Here is a 16,506-nt window from a genome sequence, read left to right as displayed (position 1 = left end):
ACTATGGTTGGCCGCGGTGTGTGTATGTGCGTGTGTGTATGTGTGTATGTGTGCGAGAGAAAGAGAGAGAGGGAGGGAGGGAGGCCGGGGGGGAGCAATAAAAGGCAAAGAGAGTCCGAGACAAAAAAGACACGGAGATTGAGAAGCAAGGAGGGAGGAGGGAGAGGAGCGCGCAGGGGGAGGCGCGGGAGCGGGGAGCGGGGACGGCGCGCAGCGCGAGCGGCGGGCGGGCTGGCGGGCTGGCTGCTCTCGCGCTCCCGCTCCCGCCCTCACCCGCGCACACCCGCGCAGCCCGTCCTCACCCGCGCAGCCCCGGACACGCACGCCCGCTGGCCCGGGCCACCCGGCGCGGGGTACCGACGCGGGGATCTGGCGGGCAGAACGCGCCCCGAGCCCGCGCCCACCCCGGCGTCTTTGCGCTCCGCAGCCGCGCGCCTCGCCGGGCGCCCCCGCCAGTCCTGCCGGAAGATGGTCAACGACCGGTGGCAGACCATGGGCGGTGCTTCCCAACTTGAGGACCGGCCGCGTGACAAGCCGCAGGTACGCGCGGGCCCGGGGCGTGGGGACGTGGGGCCCGCGCGGTTGGCGAGGTGGTGGCCGCTGCGGCCGGCGGGGTGGGCGCCCAGCTCGAGGCTGGAGTTTGGGGTGCACCCCGCGAGGCTCGGGAGGCCTGGGGCGAGGCGACGCCCTCCTCTCCTCCTCCTCCAGAAGAGGCTTGAACTTGGGGTTCGGGGTGCGGATGAGGGCAGCACCCCTGCATAGCGCTGTGGCAGATGGCCCTCTTGCGCCTCCAACAGCCTCCCGGTGCCCGCGTGAGCCGAGGGAGTAGGGGACCTCTAGTTCACAGGGTGACCAGCCCTTCAGTAAACTGTGCGGCCACACTAATCACACCCCTCGCTGAGTGTCTGTCTCCTCACCTCTACAATGGGCATCTTAATCACTTGCTAATTATCCACCCTGGGCACCACCCTGTGCCAGGCTCCTGGCATGGTAACCTGAGCTTCTGGACCAGGGTGCGGATCCCCCTGGATCTCCTCTAAATCCTCACACTTTAAACGGGGCCCCTGCTCTACACTAAAGGATCAATAAATGTTTGTCTCAAGTGAGAAGCTTGGGTATCATGGTTCTCCAGCTTTAAGACAAGAAAAGCAGGTCTCAGAGAGGGTTGCTCCTGCCGGAGGCCATGAGGCTCTGCTGAGATTTGAACCCGGGTCCGTGGTGCCAGGGCCTGTTCATTGCACCCTTCCTGCTGCCTCTTCTGGGGCAGTGGAGGGGGCAGGCTTGGAGGGTGCCCAGGGCTGTGCCCTGGGAGGAGGGGTGGTGAGGGCAGAGCTCCAGGGCTGGCCAGAGAGGGGGCTGGAGATGCGAAGCTGACTGGAGGGACAGCCCTGGGGCTGCCCCAGGCCCGGCTGCCAAGGGACTGGGGCAGGCAGGCAAGATGAGGAAGCCCGCTCGCCAAGGAGAGGAAATAATGGGGCTGCCCGTTTTAAATTTCAAATTTCTCCCAGACAGATGTCATTGGGGAAAGAGCCGTTTGTGTTTGCAGTGGCAGGAGGGGGGCGGCAGGGACGAGCCTTGACGGCCCCTCACTCTCCAGGGCTTCAACCTGCTCCTTCTGTCTGGAGGGACAGTGCCGTGGTGTGGGGGCCCAGCCCTCCACAGTTTGCAAAGCTCCTTCCCAACCATCTGCACAACCTCACTTCCTGCAGCAGCCTGGGGGCTAGGCAGGGAGGCACATGCCCATGTCACAGGCTAACGTGGCTCAGAGAGGTTGAGCCATGCGCTCAGGTCACACAGCGTGTTAGCAGGAGAGCAAGGATTCGAACCCAGGTCTGAGCCCAGCGGCTCCCGATGCCTCCCAGGTGGTCTGTTCCTTTGTTTCCGTCAGGTCGACACCCAAGCCAATCCCAGATAAAAAAAAAAAAAATCCTCTCCTGCTAAGATCTGACTTTTTACCCTCTTAGCAAGAGCAGTCTTACCTCCTAGATTTGTTCAAGGCCATCCCCAGCCTGACCCATTCTCCTTTCCCACTAGCCCCCTTACCGGGACTGACTGCTTGTCATTTGCTAAACCCCAGTCCCACACTAGGCTGCCCGTTTCCAGACCTTTGCAGTGTCATCTTGTTGGCCCCACCGAGATCTCCAACACACACACACACACACACACACACACACACACACACACACCCTTTTGCTTTTGCTCAGCGAAATCCTACATGTACTTCAAATGCCACCTCCTCCAGGAAGCCTTCCCTGATGTTCTGGGGCTGTGCCTCAAAGTCCCGGTAGCATTTAGCTTGTTCTCCTCAGCTGCCTTTTTCTCACTGCCTTGTCCCCCTGCCCCAGGGCTCTCCTCTATCCGGAGCTCCCTTTGGACACATGCTCCTTCTGGGCCCCCATCTCTAGTTCTTCCCCTGGGCCCAGGCTCCTGCCCTTCCATGCAGTCAGGGTGGGAGCTTAGGGACATTTGCTGAATTGAACTGCATGAAGCCTCAGCCAGGCGCTGGAGGCGAGGAGCCAGCAAGTGCCGCTGTGTCTCAGGGGGAGGTGGCTCCTGGGGGATCTGTTTGAGCCGTGGCTTCGGGGCCTCCCTCTGCGGCTGCCTGGGTCGCATAGTCCAGCTGCCACCAGCCAGAGCCCGGCTGTCTGCCCCCTTGGCATCAGAGGCAGCTGAGGGCTTGTGGCCCCAGGGGCCTGGGGCCAATAGCAAACACCACCTCCCCTTCCCACTCCTTTGGTGCCTTGCATGCAGATAGGCTGTGCCCTGCGCCAGCCCCAGGCTCGTTGGAAGCTTCAGAGAAGAGGCAGGGCCTTTCCTGAGCTCACTGTCGAAAGAGAGAGCCTCGCTGTCCTGGGTCCCTCTCGACTTCCTCCCTCAGATCTGGCCTTCTCTCCCCCCATGTTCCTAGTTTTGTCTCAGCCATTGACATGCTGTGTGACTCTGGGGAAGTTACTCCCCCTCTCTGGGTCTGGGCTTTACCACCTGCAAAATGAGAACAGCTTTTCCTGCTTCCTCCTCACTTCCAGAACCTGGTTTGGTGTCGGGCTCCTCGGAGGGTCAGGTGCAATCCTGGTGTGTTTTGCAAACTGCAAAGCACTGTCCACCTGTGAGGATGGTGGTTCTCACCGTAGTCTGTTCCCTTTTGCAGGCTGTGTCCTGATCTTCCCTCTGCCCGCCAGGGAGGATGAGCTGACCACCCAGCTCCCGCCAGAAGGGCCTGGCTGAGGTTCTTTAGTGGGGCACCTCCTCCGGGAGAATAGAAGCCCTTGCTACACTCAGAGCAGTAGCCGGGCTCATCTCTCCACACCTCTCGCTTCTTAGCCACAACCACACTGGCAGATTGGCAGCAGGGACGACCAACCCATTTGATAGATGAGGAAACTGAGGGTAAGGGAGCCAGAGCCGGGACCTGAACCCCGGTCTTCGTCAGCAGGCAGATGAAGGCAGGAGCGGTTGGCTGTCCTTCCCTCGGTCAGTCTGCTCAGCTGCATGATGTAATTCCCAGGGGGAGAGCCCTGGCGTGCAGGCTGCGTGGTCCCCGGGGCGCTCACGGCCCCCCGCTGCCACGGCGTGTTTCTGGGGACGGCCTGAGGCCGCTCTGCCCTCGGCCCTGTCCCGCCTCAGCTCCCCATCTGCTGGCTGACCTTGGACGAGTTCCTGCCTTCATTAGAGCGTCCCTTCTCCCCCTGCAGAACGAAGGGGCCCTCACACCCTTGGGGCAGGAGATGGTGGTGGGATATTTGCCAGAGTTTGGAGTCGCTCAGATGAAAGGATCTAGAAATAGACACGATTCTTCTCTCCTGGAGTGTGGGCCAGGAAGTCACCCTGTAACCGGCTCCTCCTGGGCGGGGGCTCGCTTCTGAGCAGTCCTCGAGTCACGTCACCCCACAGGGAGGTCAGCCTTGGCAATCCCAGACGGCGTCTCTTGGTCCTTTCAAAACTTCTAAAAATGTCGCAGAAGGAAAACCAAATCCTCGTTGGGAAGTTCTTCCTGATGTCTAACCTAAACCCCGCTGCATTGCATTCGCTCAGTGACTGTTTTTAGAGTCCCTACCTCCGCTGGGATGTATAGCTGGGAACCCGTACCTCAGGAAGCTTCGAGTCTCATGAGGGGGACAAAGAAACCCACAAGTCAGCTATTATTACAAGGCGCTGTAAAGAAAAGCGTCTGTCCTCTTGTTCCCTAGGGTTTGGTTGGAGGTCACTGGGATAGGTGGGGGCTGGGAGAGAAGGAGGGAAGCGGGGGCCCACAAGGACGACAAGCCAAGGACTCCCTTCTGTCACTTTTCTGTGCCTTCCTCCGGGCCCGCCCTGCCCCACGGAGCTCACCATCCAGTCCAGCCGGTGGCTATGATGGAAGGCAGGGTGGGAGCGCAGAGGAGACGGCTTCCCGGAGGAGGCAATGTTTAAGCTGGACAGCATTTGCCTGATCTGTCCTTCAGGGAGACCAAGGTGTGTTGGGGGACAGGAAAGGAGCCGGGCAGGTGGAAAGAGCAGGGCAGGGTTCAGGGCGGAGCCTGCAGGTGCCCTGAGCTGAGGGGCCCAGTGGGACCTGCTCTGGAGGCAGGAGGCCTCCGTAGCTCTAGAGGGGTCTCAGCGGGACCTTCGGGAGGGGTCCTTTGCTGTTGCATGGGGAACGAGTTGGTGGGGTTGGGAGGTGGCCAGGAGGCCAGGGGGAGATGGTCACAGTGATTTAGAGGCAGGTGAGGGGGCTTGGACCAGGGCAGGGCTGGGCGCACAGGGACAGAGCCAGGTGGCTGGCTGGGTGTCGGCGGAGGGAAAGGTGGGGAACTCCGTGAGGCACCAGCTTTGGGGGGGTAGTGATGCAGTTGGTGCCGTCCCCAGGTGGGACTCTCGGGGGGCTCGGGTTAGGGGTGGACGGAACCTGGTTTTTGGTGTTGGCGGGCTGAGTGGGCCATCCAGGAGGCCAGGAGCTGTGGGGCTGGGGAACAAGACCCTCACAGGACACATGTGGAGACCCCCCCGAAAATGGACCCAGAGCTGCTTGCTTCCAGAGGAGTGGCAGGGCTTGGGGAGCTTGGAGCTCCCAGGAGGGGTGGACTTGGGCAGCTCTCCAGGTCCTGTCTCTTTGTCCCTGTTAGCCACTCCCCCAGGAACTTCCAGGTGGCCGGAGGCTTCAGATGCCCCTCAGCGTGGGGTGCCTTAAAGAGGCGCTAGCAGGACAGGGGGTTCTTCCTCAGAGCCCATAGAACAAGCTAGTAGGCCCTCTTCCCAAGTCTTGGGGATGCCAGGATTTTGAGCCCCTCACTTTAGGGGATCTCTGGGATCCCCACCCCCAGTCCTGCCAGAGCCAGGGCCTCCGAGTTAGCCAGGTAGGAGCCGTTTGCCAGCGGTGGGGGAAGATGTGGGCTCCTGGGGGGAGGAGGTGAGGAGGAAGGATGTCCCCAGGGGCTCTGTGCCGCCCCCCCGCAGCCCTGTGCCTGAGAGGCCCTCCCTGCCGGGCACCCCCGCCCACACACCACCCAGCCCCAGTTTTCCCAATCCACAGCTCCACTACCCGGTTCCGTCATGATGAACGGCCACCCTGCCTCCAGCTGGGGTGCTCCTAGGAGATGGGGGGCTCGGAGCGGCTTGCATTTGGATCTGACCTTGCCTGGCCTCCCCCTAGAGGGACACTTTCTTCTGACCTTGATACAAGGAGTAGAGTCTCGGTCCACCCCGAGGCTACCGCCCCCTGGCTCGCCAGCAGACAAGGAAGGAGATGCGGCGGGCCGGGTGTGTTTGGCTAGCAGGCCATCGATGCGGTGCGTCCCTCCCTCCTGAGTGCTCCTGTCCCCGCCGGACCCCATGACCACCTCTGAGGCTGGGGACACAGGGGAGGCAGCCGGGAAAGATACCACCCCTCCACTAAGGGCACTGAGGCACCTTTGCAGCTTCCAGTCTCCTGCATCCCCTGGCACGAGCCCATCTCCTCTTCCCCTTGGCTGGGACAGCACTGGGGGGGCAGGTCACACAGGGGATGAAGCCGCATCCCTCCAGCTGGGGGCTCACACACACAGTTAGGGGCAGACTGGACCTCAAACCCGGGGCTCCTGGCTCCTCTCATGCCACTGCCCGGGATAGCTTCCCAGTGTCCCCACCCCTTGCCCCGTGTGCCTTCGCGGCTTCCTGCGGACCCCCGGGTGCTCAGGGCCGAAGGCTCATTAACAAGCCCCAGCCCTGCGGCATGCTCCATCGGCTGCCCACTGCCCAGAGCCCCCCCTTATTATCTCGGCAGATTCCTCTGCGAGACACGTAAACAGCAGCCTATAAAAGCGAACAGTACTTCATGTTTAAGGTGATCTCAGAAGACTAATTCTCCTCTGCTGAGTGGCCTGTTTCAGCTCCAACTCCGTCATCCCCCTGCCCCTCTGGGGATCCCCTGCGGCTTTCTCAAGCCTCTCCCTCCCCAGCACCCTCTGCCTTCCCTCCAGGGATCAGGGGCTTGGGTGGCAGCAGGTGCACAAGAGGGCGAGGGTCCTGGAGACACAGGGAGACATGGCTGGCCGCTCTGCCTAGCCAGTTGGGGGACCTTAATGTTCTTCGGTTGGAGGACGGCGCTCAGAGCTGCTTGGGGCAAGGTGTCTCCCGATGGGCTCGGGGAGGGGCCTGACAGGGACTTACTTGCTGACACAGAGCTTTGTCTCGCAAACCCCAGTCACACACCAGACAGAGGGAAGAAGTTTGTGGGAAGCAAGCAGCCTTGACAGAGGGTGTGATTCCGGCCACCGGCCCTGGGATCAAATGCTGGTCCTCCCATGTACCTCCCGTGTGACCTTGGGAAGGGTTCTTCTGCTCTCCGAGCTTCAGTTTTCCCACCCGCCAAGTGAATCCAACCAGAGCAGGGGGTCATTCGGAGGTTTCAGGGGCGGGAACAGGGCACATATTCAAGGAATGGCAGCGATAATCTGGAAGCTTCTGATCTGCAGGTGACTGGGGGCTTGGGGCAGCCTGGAGGTGGCCTTCATTCTGTACGAGGCCATCAGGGGTGGCACGGGGTTAGAGGTGGCCTTGCCTCGGGGTCCAGGGCTCAGCGTGGAGGTCATGAGCCTCTGCCCTGCCACGCACAGTAGGGTGGCGGGGCCTTGACCTCCTTCCCATGCGAACACGGTCACCGGGAAATGACCTGGTCCATCCGCTCTTCCTCCCATCCATCCCACAAGCAGCTGCTCCATGCCAGGCGAGCAGGCCCTGCCCTCGGGGGCTCCCGTGGTCCAGGGTAATTCGCCTGGGCCCGGGGCTTGCCAGCCTAGCCTTCCTTGGGTGCACAGCATTCAGAGATTCCCAAACCGATCCATGCCCCACATAGGCTAAGAATCACAGTCCATGGGACATGAGCTCCCCCAGGGCAGGGCTAGGACAACTGCCACCCCCATCCTCAGGGACTGGTTTAGAGCCTGGCTCATGGGAACACCCAGTGAATGTTGAATGGATGTTTGAGCGAGTACGTGAATGAAGTCAAAGGTGATGACTGTCTGTCTTGATGAGTGCCACCATGGGGGAGGGGAGCAAGGGCCGTGGGAACATGGAGGAGGAGCCTTTCCAAAACTAGGTTGGGGTGGGGAGGGCTGGGGAAACAGTCTAGGAAGGCTTCCTGGAGGAGGTGACACCTAGCCGGCCCCGAAGGAAGAGAGGGAATTAGGAAGCGGAGCAGGGGCAGCAGATGCCTCAGGCTAAGGGAGCAGCCTATGCAGAGCTGCTGTGAGGGAGCTAATGTGTCCAGGTCTGGCAGGAGTAAGCTGTCTAGACGTGTGGAGCCTGGGATGGATGGGCCGCCTGGGGAAGGTATCTTCCCAGAGAGAAGGAGGGGCAGAGCGCTGAGTCCTGGGGGCATCATCACTGCAGGGGCGGGCTAAGGAATTCTCTCCCTCATCTCGCCAACAACACGGCACCCTTCCTGGGGGGGGGGGGGCGGCCTTCTTGTCCACCTGCACCTCAGCCCCGACCCTATCTTCCTCTGGTCCCAAGTAGGAGATTTGGGACTTACTTGTAGAATTTGAATTTAAGCAAAACAAGCTGTTGGCTATTTTGTACTTGCCCGTAGTAAGACGCCTTGTGTAAGAGGATTCGCTATTTTATGTATCACTGAGAAAGAAAGGGTCAATTACTGCTGCAGGAGCCCCCACCATCGGAGATGTTAAATGTGGAAAAATGAAAAGGTGCGTCCCCGCATCGGTGACATCCAGGAGTAACACTTCGGGTGGAAAACAAAGAACCAAACACTTCCCGATGCTCCGTGCACATCCATCACGGGGTAGTAAAAACTGCTAATATTTACTGCACACGCACAATGCACCAGGCACGGCTCCAAGTGCATTCTATACTGACTCCCTTCAAGATGCATCTCCAGTTCCAAAAGTTGGAAATGTGGGGGAAAGCCAGCCGGAGAAGGGCCCCGAGAGGAGGCAGGAGGCTGGAGGGTCGAGTCTGAGCTCGCTTCTCATCGGCTGTGCGACTCTGGGCAAGCCCTTGGCTCTCCTGGGCCTCATGTCCCCCACGTGCCACATGCTCCGTGGCCGCTCTGCGGGCTCCCTCGGGGCTGTGAGCGATCGGGTACAGCGAGCCCGATCACGGCGCCTCCTTTAACGACAAGCTGCCCCCCAGGTTCCAGCCGGTAGCCCCCCCACTGAACCCAATTTTTACCTCCCCGCCTTTTCTTGCTCTGGGGGGCACGGCTGCCCGGCGGCCCCAGCCCTCGCCTCCTTCAAGGGAGGGAGGCGCCTTTCTCCAGGGTGCCCGGCGGGCCTCTGCCCGTTAGCTTGCTCTGCGGAGAGGGGAGGAAAGAGGAGAGGAGGGGCTCGGCGGCCACCCTGCGCCCTGGGAACTCATGCATGGCAGCCTCTCGGGCCTGCCCTGGCTTCGGGACTCGGGCTGCAGGGGCTCCAGGTGGAAAGGGACCTTTAGTGACGGGCGCTCGTTCCGCGGTGACAGTGTGACAATTCTTAGCGTGGTTGCTGTCACCGTTACAGCTCTCTCTTCCTGAGTCTGCACGGCAGGCACCCACGTGCGGGGCAGGGCGCGTCATTATTGCCTCCATTTTACAGGTGAGGACCCCGAGGCTCAGCGAGGTGAGGTCCCTCACCCAAGGTCCCCCCCCACCCCCTGGAAATGGCAGCGCGGGGGCCTGAGGCTGTGGGAGCCTTCACCTGCAACCCTGACCCACCCAGGAGGGCTGCATGGGGGAGGTGTGCCTGTCCCGTGCAGGCCACAAGGAGCAGGGCAGGGGCAGTGAGGGAAGGGCACCTCTCTCTCCATCGGTCTCCCCGCCTTTCTGCCTCAGTTTCTCTTTTCATCCTCTCCATCTCCAGCTGCGTGCATCTCTCACTCACTCGCACTTGCTGTTATCTTTGGTCCCGGGCTTTCTGTCTCCCCTCTGGGCCTCTGTCTCTCCCTCTGCCTCTCTGTATGACTCCCTTGCCCCTGTCCCCAAGAAGGGGGCCCTCTGAGTCTTGCCCACCCCTCACAAAGGCCAGAGGCCCCTTCCTGAGGCTGCCTGGGCACCCCTCCCCGGGCAGAGCTGGAAGCCCAGGTCCGCCCCTGATGCCGCCCCTTCTCTCTCCCGCCCGTCCGTCTGTCCGTCTCTGTGTCTGTGTGCGCCCGCAGTGGCCCGGCTACGGCTACGTGCTGTGCACGGTGCTGCTGTCCCTGGCGGTGCTGCTGGCCGTGGCTGTCACCGGCGCCGTGCTCTTCCTGAACCACGCCCACGTGCCAGGCACGGCGCCCCCGCCCGTCGTCAGCACCAGCACCGGGCCGGCGGGTGCCAACAGCGCCCTGGTCACCGTGGAGAGGGCCGACAGCTCGCGCCTCAGCATTCTCATTGACCCGCGCTGCCCCGACCTCGCCGACGGCTTCGCCCGCCTGGAGGGCGCCCAGGCCTCCGTGCTGCGGGCGCTGGCCGAGCGCCAGGCCCAGCCGAGGCCTGCAGGCGAGCAGGAGCCGTTGGACACCCTGGTGGACCAGCTGCCCCGGCTGCTGGCCCGGGCCTCGGAGCTGCAGGCGGAGTGCGCCGGGCTGCGGAAGGGCCTCGGCGCGCTGGGCCAGGGGCTCAGCGCCCTGCAGAGCGAGCAGGGCCGCCTCATCCAGGTACGGGGCTGGGTCTGCATCTGGGGTCTTGGTGGGGGGGGGGTTGCGGCCGGCGTGTCCGGCCCGGTGCTGGGCGCCTGATGTCCACGGCTTCCCTTAATCCCCAAGGGCCCCAGGACCAGGGGATGTTGCTATTGCCATCTCCCGTGGAGCCAGTGAGCCTCAGAGAAGCGAGTGTCCCATCCAAGGCCACACAGCCAGAGGCACCATTTCCTACCCACTGTCCTGGGGACCCTGGGGACCCTGGGTATTTGTGGAGCACCCCGTGGCATCCCACAGTCAGGTCAAGTCCAGGGCTCAAGGGGCTTCCCAAGTGCGTCAGTACAGGTGATCGGAGACCTAACTTCCATCAGTAGTGATTTGAGGTTCAAGGTCACGTGGCGGGTCAGGGGCAGGCCCTCTCCCCAGCTGTGCCACAAGGCCAGAGAGAGCTGTACCCCCTCCCCAGCTCTCTCCCCCCCATTCTCTACCATTCGATGCTCCCAGCTTTCTAGGGAAGGAGGGACCAGCTGAGAGAGCCCAACCAGACCCTCAGCCTCTCCCTACCACCTCTGCCCCATCTCCCCCGCTCCCCTCCCCTCCCCTAAGCCAAGGCAGGTCCCGGCAAGCACCTGTAGATCTGGGGGAAGAGTTTCCAACGTTGACCACTCCTGGAGCACCAGCAAGAACTCCTCACCCCCCTCCCCCCGCCCACATAGGATCAGGGATTTAGGGTCATCTTGTTGGTTTTCCACTGTTTTCCAGAAGAGAAAACTGAGGCCCAGAAAGAGAGAATGATTTGTCCAGGGTACAGTGGCCTCTGGCCTCTGGCCTCCCAGCGCCCTGTCCACCCTCTGGCTTTGGACCCCATCACCCCAATGACTCAGGTCCTTAGGGACTAGGAGGTGAGCCCCACCCTGCCATTGGTCCCAGCCCCTTCTGGACACCGGGGATGACCAGGCACTCGGTCACCCAGCAGCTCATGAGCAATGGGTCTTTTCCCTCCTCTGAAGGCTGCAGCTGGAGAAATTACAGTCCTCGTCATTCTGTCTGGGTGACTGATGGGAAGGCGCTTCCCCTCCCGGGGTGGGGTGGGGGTGGGGTGTTCAGCTGCCCTCTCCATCAGCAGATCACCCAGATTTTCTGGGTGACCTGGGCCCCCCCACTTTACTCTCCACGTGGTTCAGCCAGGCCCTTAGGGCAGGGGTGGGGAATCGCAGGGAGAGGCCTTAGGGTCTCCCACCCACCCACCTACGCAGAGGCCTAGAGCTGTTCCTACAAGACTAATAGCTTTTGGGGGGCCCGGTAGTGCCTTGGCTCACCTGATATATTTACTTCTCAAAAGAACGTTTGACTCATTTCCCGCAGACTCGGTGATTTCAGAGACCATTGCGGCTCCTGGCTCCAAGCTTCCCAGACCCCCAGGTGATCAGTGCAGACCTGGGTTTCCCAAAGCACTGCCCACAGACACCCCCTGTCAGAAGTGCCAGAGCTGCTTGCTAAAAGGCACCTCTCTGAACCTCATCGCAAACCCCCGGGGCCCCGCAGGTAAAAAGGCATCGGGGCGGCCCTTGTGGGCACGGACATCTATGGCCCACTGGCCCGGGAGCTGCAGAGCTGAGCGGTTCTGCCTTCAGGGTTCGGGCCAGCAGTGCTGGGATCCAGTCCAGCCTCCACCAAGGAGCGGCCAGTTGCAGGACTTGGGCGTGTCAGTTGCCCTCCCTGGGCTCAGTCTCCTCACCTGCAAAATGGGGATAGCGTAGTCCATACCCAGGAGGATGTGGGAGCTCCTGGCCGGGCTGGGCTCAGCTGGCGTCCATCACGGAGAGATGAGCCTTTCTTTTATTATTATGGAAATAAAATGGTTTGTAAACTAAAGTTGCAGCCAGTGGGGAGCCACCACTGAAAATCTCTTTTGCGGGAGTAACGATAGGAACCACTGGGTGCTTGGGCAGTAGGCACTTTGTAGCACAGTGGCCCCAGGAGGTGGAGCTCATCACCCCATTCTCCGGAGGGGCAGACAGAGGCTCGAAGTGGCAGAGTGCCCTGTGGAAGCTCAGTCACACGACCAAGAAGTGCCAGGAGCAACTTTGACTTTGCTGCTTCTAAAAGCTGCCAGGTCCTTTTTAATGCATGTGTTCAGCTCAGCGAGCAGGGACTGACTTTCCCTATTAATTCGGAGCATGTTTATGTGTACATTTTCAACTTTAATCATTTGCTGTTTAAACGGAGGTCTTCCCTGCCCGCCAGCAAGAGCGGGCTGTGCTTGAGTTCCTCGAGTGTGTCTGGTGGTCGAAGAAGGATGGGCAGGACCCTGGAGACTTAGCCAACAAGCCTGGTGATCTCTGCTGCCCACACCCTGCAGGTGCCCCCTTCCCCCGCTCCGGGGGCTGCCTGCGTCCATGTGGTCCACAGGGCTCCCCCGACAGGGCCTGTCTATAGGACACTGCTGTGAAAGCCCAGGGAGGGGTCGGCCGCCTTGCCCCAGCGTCCCTCCTGCCCACCTCGGCGCCCTTCCCCCCGGGCCTCAGCCCTCCCTGCAGAGGAGAAGCTGACGGGGAAACTAAAAGCTTTTGAGGGGCCCTTGCTTCTGGACAAGCCGAGAATCATACTTTGTAAACTGCTGGCTCTGTATATTTCTATTTTCCTTCCTCGAGCGAGCTATTATCTGGCAAGTGACAGGTTCAGTGTGTAAAGACCCAGCAGGGCTCATGTGCATGGGCTGGCTGGCTGGCTGTCGTCCGCCCGTGACCCGCCTCCCCTCCTCGTGGTCCTGCAGCCTCCCAGAGCCCAGGGTGGGGGAGGTGACAGCCCCCAGACCCTTCAGGCAGCAAGCACGGCCCAGAGGTCCCTGGGGGGGGGGCGGGGGGGGAGGTGGTCAGCCCGGCGCTGACCCAGCTACAAACCTCCAGACCCGGATCTCGGGAAGGGTGGCCGAGTGGTGGGAATGACACAGGGAACGTGGGCTGAGCCTTCAGGCCCCAAACACCTGCTCTGGTGAACCACCCCCAACACCCACCCCAGAAAGACAGGTGCCATCACTCTGGTCCACAAAGGGGGTTCGGTTATTCTTCCAGGGTCCCTTGCCCAGTGAATGGAGGAGGGGTTGAGTCAAAACCCAGAACTGACACCAGAGCCTGGGGCCAGACCACCGCCCCCCACTTGTCCTGCCCCTACCCTGCACAATGACACAGCCCTAGGTTCCTTTCCTGCCAGTCAACCCTGGGAAAGAGCCCGAGGTCGGTCTCCATCAGGGACCTCTCCTTCTGGGCTTCGGTTTCCCCATCTGTACCGAGGAGACAAGCAAGCCAAGCCCTCCCCCCTGGCCATGCTGTGGGGGTGAGGTGAGACGGCGGACATCGGAGCCGTGACTCGTGGATGTGGAGTTGGGGACCGGGTGGGGTGGGAGGAGTATCCCAGGGCCCCCTGTTTGCACCCAGAACCGTCACCCCTGCCTCCGCGGCCTTGTTGGGCATCAGGAGAGACTTTGGGGGAGGGTGTTTTGTAATCTGCAAGGTGCCTTAGGAATTTTCGTAACAAGGAAGGCCAAGTCCTTTGTGCCCTGCTGGGGCCCCACCCTGTGCTGAGTCCCACCCACATGTTGTCCCCAGTCCCCATGGCCGTTGCAGCAGGGAGGCCCCGGCAGCCCGGCTTCGAGGCTTGGTTACGTCACTCACCCCCCGACGTGTACCTGGTGAATGGGTGAGTTGGGATTTGAACCCAGCTTTGCCTGGTGCCCGGTGCCTCCTCCCCCTGCACGCAGAGCTTTCTTCAGTCCCCTCACCTGGGCTGAGGCACAGAGATGGAGGAGGACGAGGCCTGGGGTGCAGCAGGGCACAGGTCTCTGCTGAAGCCTCTGTCTCCCCTCCCACCCGAGCCCCCATCCTCTGAACACACAGACACAGCTCCTGGGGGGCCCGAGCAGGGCAGAAGGGGGTGGCCCGCGCTGGCAGGTGCTGGCTGGCCGGGGCCCCCGCCCCTTGCACTCACCCCTTCCTCTTACCCCTGTGCCCCATAGCTTCTCTCCGAGAGTCAAGGCCACATGGCTCACCTGGTGAACTCGGTCAGTGATGTCCTAGATGCTCTGCAGAGGGACCGGGGGGTTGGCCGGCCCCGCGTCAAAGCTGACCTCCAGAGGGCACCTGCCAGGGGACTGCGGCCCCGCGGCTGCGCCAACGGTGAGCTGGGGCGGGGGCTGCCTTTCTTGGGCGACCTGGGTGCCCAGCTCTGTACCCCCATGGCCCCTCGCCCACCCCTCTGATGAGGACACACAGCTGCTGTTTGCTGAGGACTTCCTGCTGCCAGGCAGCTCTGAGCACCCTACCTGCACCCTTCTGTTGAGCCCTCTCCTGGCCTGTTGTGCCCATTTTCCAGATGAAGAAAGCAAGGCTCAGAGAGGGTGCACGCTCACCCAGGTTCTACCCCCAAGGCTGGTGCCCTGGAGCCCATGGGACACTGCAGGGTAGACTGACAAGCCAGGGAGAGCCAGGGACAGAGGGTGGTGGTAGTGAGGCGGACACAGGTACCAGGCGCAGCCCTGACAGCATGCCCCGTCCCAGGCTCTCCACCACGCGACTGTCTGGACGTGCTCCTGAGTGGACAGCAGGAGGATGGCATTTACTCGGTCTTCCCCACACACTACCCCGCTGGCTTCCAGGTCTACTGCGACATGAGCACAGACGGCGGCGGCTGGACGGTGAGTCTCCCGGGCGGCACAGCCAGCTTCCTCTGGGCCCTGCGGATGCCCAGGCGGGCCGGGCTGACCCACGGGGCGGCGCACTTGAACCCGGGGGCTCTGGGCAGCCTCTCACCCAGCCTTCTGCCCCGGCCAGGCCTGCCGCCGGCCCCCACAAACCTGCCCCTCATCTCACCCAAGAACTCCACACCCCCCAGAAATCGGCACAGGGCAAGCGGAGGCTGTGGGCTGACCCCTGGGCCCCGTGGGAGCAGATGTTAGACCCCATCTCCTGCCTGTGGAGCCACCTCCTACTCCCCGAGCCTCGAGCCTCTGGGAACACAGGGGCTCCCCGGGAGCACCGGGCAAGTCGGGGATGGGTTCTGGGATGGAACGCGGCACCAGGAACCTCTTGCTGTTGTGAGCTCAAGGGCTGGCGAGTGTAGATCTGTCTTTCAAGTTCTCCAATATATGGCATGTGTGCAGGAGATCAAAGGGGGAAAGGGGGGGAAGGCGCCTGCAGGGAGCAGAGACCCCCGTGGCTTCCCAGCAAGGAGCTGCTGTGACTTCCTGCCTGGGTAGGAAGTAGGGGTGACGAAATGTCCCCACGGCCAATGGAGGGCTGCTGGGTGGGGTGACCACAGGTGGCCCCGAAATCTCCCCGGAGCTGAGAGAAGGGGGTGGAGTGGTGGGGAGAGGCCCCTGGCTTGATTCCCCGGGGAGTCTCCAGATCCACCAGCGGGGAAGCCCCTTGTAGAGCGGGGTCTGCGTGTCGCCTCCCACAGCCTCTGTGACGGCTCCTGGCCTCAGCTTTCGTGCGGGCACCGGAGCCACAGGCCAAAGGGAAATGCCGGGCCTGGCGGCATCTCAGTAACACATGTGGGCACTGAAATGTGAATTTCATAAAATGTTCGTGCGTTCTTCAAATATTATTCAAAAGATATTTTAAAATATTTTTCTTTTGCTTTTTAAAAACCATTTAAAAATGTTCTTGGCTCATGAGCCATTTAAAAACAGGCAGCAGGCAGGAGTCATCCTGTCGGCCGTGGTTTACTAACCCCCCCATTCTAAAGCTGGGATAGGAAGTGAGCTTGCTGTCCCTTCCCCCTCAAATCAGTGGCCTTCCAACCCTCTCCTGAAGCTCAGCCTTGGGGGCTGGGCTTCAACGGGGCTGCCACCGGCCATTGGGTGACTTCGTGTAAATTAAAAATGCATGTCCTTTCCTTTTGGCCCACTGGGGCACTGGGCTTGACAAGGAGAATAGATGTGGGCTGGGTGCCCTAGAGCAGTGAACAACCTATACCACTGTCCCTGGACATCTGCCTGCCACCCTGAAAGCTGCTCAACCTCCCCAAGCTGGCCGTGGTTGGGATGCCCAGTGACAATGGCAATCAGGGCTCGTAAAACTGACTCTTTAATGGTTCTTGGCTTCACATTTAATTTCAAAAATGGGCAGATAATTTTGAGCACCTACTGTGTGCTGGGGAAGCACAGAGATGGGGAAATCCCTGCCGCAGTCCTGCCAGAGAGCTTGGAGTCTGTGAGGATTTGGGGTGGAAGAAGTCACGGTAAGCAGAGGTAGGGGAGGCTCTGTGTAAGCTTCCTGGAGAAGGGGCGGCTTTTCAGATAAGCCTTAAGAGGCTGGTGAGAGCAGTAAGTGGGAAGGAAAGAGAAGGTATTCCGGGCAGAGGGAGTAACCTAACAAGGCCCTGGGATGTAGGAAGCACGCGGCCTCTTTAGGGAAGAGTCAACGAGGGTGGGTGGCGTGT

General features: G+C 61.4%; 1 protein-coding gene across 2 annotated transcripts in view; it reads left to right on the top strand.

The window, feature by feature from the left end:
• Positions 1–337: 337 nt before the first annotated feature.
• The window catches only part of FIBCD1 (fibrinogen C domain containing 1), a 32,019-nt gene continuing 15,850 nt past the window's right edge, over positions 338–16,506 (top strand). The window contains exons 1-5 of one of the 2 annotated variants that reach the window (XM_078061900.1): positions 338–540; positions 8,970–9,044; positions 9,604–10,083; positions 14,081–14,240; positions 14,622–14,758. In XM_078061900.1, coding sequence (XP_077918026.1) covers positions 469–540; positions 8,970–9,044; positions 9,604–10,083; positions 14,081–14,240; positions 14,622–14,758 — 924 coding nt within the window. In that variant the 5' untranslated portion in view covers positions 338–468. The remainder of the gene's footprint in view (positions 541–8,969; positions 9,045–9,603; positions 10,084–14,080; positions 14,241–14,621; positions 14,759–16,506) is intronic. The other variant, XM_036117072.2, reaches the window with a different exon arrangement.

The sequence above is a fragment of the Halichoerus grypus genome, chromosome 14 (genome assembly GCF_964656455.1).
Source record: "Halichoerus grypus chromosome 14, mHalGry1.hap1.1, whole genome shotgun sequence".
Lineage (NCBI taxonomy): Eukaryota > Metazoa > Chordata > Mammalia > Carnivora > Phocidae > Halichoerus > Halichoerus grypus.
The sequence above is the reverse complement of the archived record's forward strand: the minus strand, read 5'-3'. Positions and strand labels throughout refer to the sequence as shown.